Source organism: Zingiber officinale, chromosome 7B, assembly GCF_018446385.1.
Source record: "Zingiber officinale cultivar Zhangliang chromosome 7B, Zo_v1.1, whole genome shotgun sequence".
Lineage (NCBI taxonomy): Eukaryota > Viridiplantae > Streptophyta > Magnoliopsida > Zingiberales > Zingiberaceae > Zingiber > Zingiber officinale.
The window spans coordinates 91,954,096-91,960,197 of NC_055999.1; the positions used below are offsets into that span (position 1 = coordinate 91,954,096).

The 6,102-nt window shown below is 46.1% G+C and overlaps 1 protein-coding gene across 1 annotated transcript; it reads left to right on the forward strand.

The window, feature by feature from the left end:
* The first annotated feature begins 1,494 nt into the window (after nucleotides 1-1,494).
* LOC122006255 (heavy metal-associated isoprenylated plant protein 35-like) lies at nucleotides 1,495-2,876 on the forward strand. Its single transcript, XM_042561684.1, has 3 exons — nucleotides 1,495-1,722; nucleotides 1,802-1,877; nucleotides 1,971-2,876. Exons 1-3 carry the CDS (start codon nucleotides 1,681-1,683, stop codon nucleotides 2,759-2,761), a joined length of 909 nt encoding a protein of 302 aa, XP_042417618.1. The 5' UTR covers nucleotides 1,495-1,680; the 3' UTR covers nucleotides 2,762-2,876.
* The last annotated feature ends 3,226 nt before the right edge of the window (nucleotides 2,877-6,102 follow it).

Sequence of the window (6,102 nt, forward strand, 5' to 3'; positions counted from 1 at the left end):
AAAGATCAGATACCAGGTCGAACCAGATGAGTTAATCTGGCAAAACATTTGATGGGTCAACTAAATTAGACATCAAGTAAAGAAAGTCTTAGTGGGTCGATCATACAGTAAGCAGAAGAAGTCCAAACAGATCCGCAAGACTAAATGTTTCATACACTAAGCAGAAAAAGTCCAGACAAATCAACAGGAATAAATGTTGATGGATAACTAAAGTAAGTCATAGAGAGGTTTTTTCGTTCTAGAAGGTAGTGAGAACGTATCCCAGTTGGGACCACTTTTAGATATTGATCCGATTGAAGAAACTAGCGAAGGTTTCTAAGTCAAAATTGGACAGTATTAACTATCAGTTTGATTCATGCATAATTATATACTTCTAACTCTGTTTTACCTAGTGATATTCACCCTCCCCCTTCCTTTGAGTTTTTCGATCGTACAATTATGTGGGTGCAACACTCAAATTCAATGGAGCAATCAATTGATGGTTGTTATCAATTAACTATTAGACAAAAATTAGTCATATCTGAAGGCTATAAAAGAAGGATTCATAGAGGTCTTTAGTGTCAGTTTTTGGAGACTTTGAAGGAGAAGGGCTGGTGCATTCCAGATATTCAAGAGAATCCAAAGCAATCAATAACGATCAAAATAAAGATTCAATGTTGTAAAGTATTTCATTTATATTGTTAGTGTATATTTCTATTTGTATCTTTATCTTACTTGTGTTACTATATAAAGAACAGGTTGTAATAAATTTCTACACCTTCGGAAGGTCTCTAACAAGGAGAAAATTAGCAAAGTGTTGTTAGTACTAAATCATAAAGTCAAAATCGATGGTTCCAAACAATGTAAAATTGATTTTGGATTTGTTTTTGTTATATTGTTTGATTTATCTTCTTCATTCTACTACATACTTAACCTACTACACACAAAATCAAATGAGTGAAGTAAACAACTATTCATTCCCCGTCGTCTGTTATATTGTTTGATTTATCTTCTTCATCCTACTACATACTAACCTACTATACACAAAATCAAATGAGTGAAGTAAAGTACTATTCATTCCCTCTACCGACGTCATCAATTTCAACATCACCTCCTACTATCTCATAATAAAAATATAAAATGTAGAAATCTATTCCCATCATCATAATATTTTTTTATATTACTACTTATTACATCATTTAACATATTCTTAAGGATTAGTTTTTTACATAATAATATTTTTAAGCTATTGTTTATAATTATAAAATTATTAATACAAAATATTCAGAAATCATAGAATTATAATGAATATGATTATTTTTTATGCTATGTCTACTGAAATGAGAAATCATATTGTATCTTTTATAGATTACTTTGCTACATAATATCTTTATCCACTAACATCAAGAAAGTATCGCGCAAGTTCCAAACTCTACTGTATCAATTTGTATTCAAGCACTATATTAGTGCTTGTGGTTGGTCAATCCACATCCCTCAACTTTTTATACACAGTCTGTTCATGATATGTGTGAATGGATTTCTACTCATCAACCAGAAATTGATGATAACTCATCATGACATCTTTCTACCAAAAATCCACTTAAATGTCCACCAATTACAACCAAATGCCAATCCCTCTCTCTAACCTGTCCATATAACTTTCTTTCCTTGTCCTTCTCATCGATCCAACTCAATTCAGCGATGGCATCAGGAGAAGCACCCTCAGAATCTCTGAAGTACAAGGTTAAGATCCAGAAATGTTTTAATTGCTCTGCTTCATAAAGCTTCAACCTGTTAAAATTTTAGTATGGTTTTTGGTCAGCTTTTGGTGTTCAAAGTGTCCATCCACTGTGAAGGATGCAAGAAGAAAGTGAAGAAGATCCTTGCAAACATTCCAGGTACATCCACCGTATCCAAAAACCAATTCACTCTGCTTTCTATGAAGGAGATTGATTGATTGATTGATTGATTGCCTTGTGTCTTCTATGAAGGTGTTTACGATACGGAGATCGACGCAAGGCAGCACAAGGTGACAGTGAAGGCCAGCACCGACGCCGAAACGATCTTAAGGAGGCTGGAAAAGTCCGGGAAGCACGCTTCTATTTGGCCATTGCCGGATAAGAAGCCCGGATATCAAAGCTCCAAGGACGGCGGGGCCGGCTCTAAAAAGAAAGATGCTGTAGAAACTTCGGAGAAAGAAGAGAAGGAGAAGCCAAGCCCGAACCCCTCTGAGAGTAACTCACCCTCCGTCGCCCCGACTAAACCTTCCGAAGAGAGCAAAATCGATTCTTTAGCCAAATCCCCTGCAGAGCCGGAGAAATTGGACGCCAAAACCGGGGAGACAATCCAGAAGCCGGCCGACAGAGTTGAGAGCAATGAGAAGAATTCCGCTGCTGGCGAAGCCGACAATGCCAAAGGCGGCGGTAAGAAGAAAGAGAGAAAAGCCCAGAAAGAGAAAGAGAGCGTCGGGACGAGTTCGGATTCTGCAACCGTCAATCCTCCACCACCTCCTCCATATTCTTACCCCACACAACCAGCACAGCCGCCGCAGCCTGCGTATGCGATGGCCTATAACATGGCGCAACGGAGCCATAGCCAGACCTACTATGCCCCACCTCCGCCGGCGTCAACTCCGCAGGACCACGTTTATATGTCATACCCGCCTCCCCCGGAGTTCCAGTACTACGGTTCGTCGGACCTGAGCTCGCTAGTACCGATGCAGTTGCCGCCCCCACCTGACATGTTCAGCGATGATAACCCCAACGCATGTAATCTTATGTGATGGGCGCCACCGGAGGCGCGCTGCTGCCCGGAAGATTAAGATTAATGCATGTTAAAATGTTGGTTTAGATGTTGATTCTAATAGAATTATAACTTAGCACTTTCACTAAGTAAAATCTTTATTGATCGGTAAATCTATTATATTTTTTTAAAATTAATAAATTAATTATTAACTCCTAAAATATATAAAATTATATTATCATGTTGATAGATTAAATTTTGTATGCTGTTACTTATCATATTTAGTTATGTATTTTGCTAACTCGTATATGATCATGGTCTATCAAGTTATTTTTTTATATGTGGAGCAAAGACTTTAAGTTAAAACCTTGTATGTTACTGATTGATCTGGTAATAAGGTAAGATCCGCTTAGTAGGAGGTTAAAGTGGTCAACATCCGAGGTATGCGTCCGATCGGTCGAGTTACCTTCCCAATCAGCAGGAAGAGTAGCTGACCCGACACTTCGACAGCTCGGTCGGACGCCGAGCTTCCAACGCTCATAAGGCAAAGCGGGAAGAAACGAAGACCGAGCGGACATCCCGCTCAGCTAAGCAAGGGGCACGGCTTCGACCCAACAGTTGGGGCTCCCTTGCTCGACTGGGTGGAGCCGGACAGCAGCTCATGGGCCGAGCGGACGCTCGGCCCTGCCGTCGCATCACCTGAACGGCAGACTAGCCGAGAGGCTCTCCCACTCGGCCTAATAGCAGACAAAGGGAGCAGTTGGCAATATCTTCTTAGGGACTAGTGTCATCGACAGCCGACATGATCAACGGCAGGGCCAAGCAGACGATCGTGCGATGGAAGCTTCCACTGCCATGCCAGGGATATGCTCATCCTGTTCAGGTATGGCGTCAGACACGCTTTTCCGACATGACCTTTCCAAGTATACTTTGGGAAGCGTACACGTCTCGAGAAGCATGCACGCGCCTCCCGGGAGCTCTATATAAGAAGCCCCAAAGCTTCATCGGAGGTATGATTTGATCACTGTAGCTACAGTTATGCTGCTCCTTTCTACTTCATTCTTCATTCACCTGCTAGTGATTGACTTGAGCGTCGGAGGGTCATCGCCGGGGAACCCCTCCCTGACTCGGTACTAACAACTTGTGGTTGCAGGCTTAGCTCGTCGGAGGATCACGCCATCTTCGGTCGGCAGCCAGTCAACGTGAGCGTCATCTACCCAACATCCGTCTACTCGCTCTCGTCATCTTCGGTCGGCAGCCAGTCAACATGAGCGTCGTCTACCCAGCGTCCATCTACTCACTCACAAACAGGATCAAATTTGGCGTCGTCTGTGGGAACGCACATGAATCTGAGCGGAGAAGATGGAGGAAGTTGGACGTCTTCACACCATGACGCTCACTCAGAAAGAGCTTGGCGCGCTCATTCAAATATGAGCGACGAAATTAGTCGAACAGCAGCAACAAAAGGCGTTGGTTGATCGGCTGGCATAACAGGCAACATCGGCCTCGGGAGGCCGAGCGGCGCACGAAGACCGGCCGGAGCAACTCTCCATATGGGGACAGAACAAGATGCCGACCGGCACTCCTAGAGAAGTTTCGCTAGCGCCCATTCCATTTCATCGGCCGTTATTTCAGACGCCCTCAGAAATTGCTCAGGCCAACCAGGATAGGGGTTCCTCAGATGAGGCCCCCGCTCGGGATGAAAGAAAAGGCAAAGCGCCCCGAGCTGATTCGTCGCCCGAGCGGATCGACAGACAGTTCTCCGAAGCCATTTTGCAAGATCCGCTGCCGAGGCACTACGCTCCCTTGGCGATCAGGGAGTATAACGGGTCGACTAATCCAGACGACCACCTCGGTAAGTTTAATAACACCGCCACTCTTCATCAGTATACAGATGGAGTCAAGTGCCGAGTGTTCCTCACCACTCTCTCTAGCTTGACTCAACGGTGGTTCCGAAGGTTGCTGGACGAGTCTGTCCGAAGCTTAAAAGACTTCCGAACGACCTTTCTTCACCATTTCGCGAGCAGCAGGCGCTATCAGAAAACAAGCGTCAGCCTGTTGTCCATGAAGCAGGGCTAGAGGGAAACTCTACGAGCCTACATCCAGCGCTTCAACCAGGTGGCGATGGATATCCCCTCGGTCTCGTTCGAGACCATGATGAATGCGTTCAAGCAAGGGCTCGTGGATGGGGACTTCTTCTGATCACTCATTAGGAAGCCGCCCCGCGATTACGACCACATGCTAAAAAAGGCCAATGAGTACATAAACGTGGAAGATGCCCAGGCGGCCCGGAGGAAGGAGGCTCCATCCTAACCATCGGCACCGACCGAGTGTCGTCCGTCGTCCAGCCATCAACCATCAAGAGGGCCCCAAGCTGAGGGAGTACACCCACACCAGGAAGCAAGGTCACATGTCATCCAACATGTTGCCGCAGAACGGCCGAAGATCAAGGGGAAGGTATGGACCCCTTTATTCTGCTCATTCCACCAGTCTGCATCTCACAACACCCGCGACTGTCGCGGGCTCGATCCTGTCGCCCAACCGGCGCCTAGAAGTTATCGACGCTGATCCCCTTCGCCCGATCGGCGACACGAGCATCCTCGGGCCGATCGACACAAAGAAGCAAGGCGATCACCAAGGCGGCCTCATCATAAAAGCACGGAGCCGACAAGAGCTGGGCGCGAGCAAAGCAGGTCGTCCACTCGGGAGGAAGAAAACTGGAACAATGCTGCTCGAGGCGAGATCAACATCATAGCCGATGGGCTGACTGGCAGGGATTCCAATCGGGCCCTGAAGTCACACGCCCGGCGATTAGAAATCCATGCAGTGGGCTGCAGTCGGGAGCAGGCCAGCGGACCCGAGATCAGCTTCAGTCCACGTGATCTCGAAGGAGTTGAAGTGTCGCACGACGATGCACTCATTATTCGAGCGGTAATCGCCAATTATACTATTCATCATATATTCGTTGACACTGGCAGCTCGGTCAATATCATTTTCAAGAAGGCGTTTGACCAACTCCAAATTGACAGAGGTGAACTGTTGCCAATGGCGACCCCTCTATACGGGTTCACCGGCAATGAAGTCTTGCCGATCGGCCAGATCAAGATGGTCATCTCGCTCGGGGAGGAACCACTCCGGAGGACAAGGGTCACGAACTTCATCATAGTAGATGCCCCCTCAGCCTAGAATGTCATTTTGGGTCGCCCGACCCTCAATGAATTTCGAGCAGTCGTTTCAACCTTTTGCCAGAAGATTAAGTTCCCGGTAGAATATCAAGTTGGAGAAGTAAAGGGGGATCAGCTGGCTGCTCGGAGATGCTATGTCGAGATGGTCAAGACCGAGGTAAACACCGCTCGGAAGACACCCCGGATGGAGGTAAAC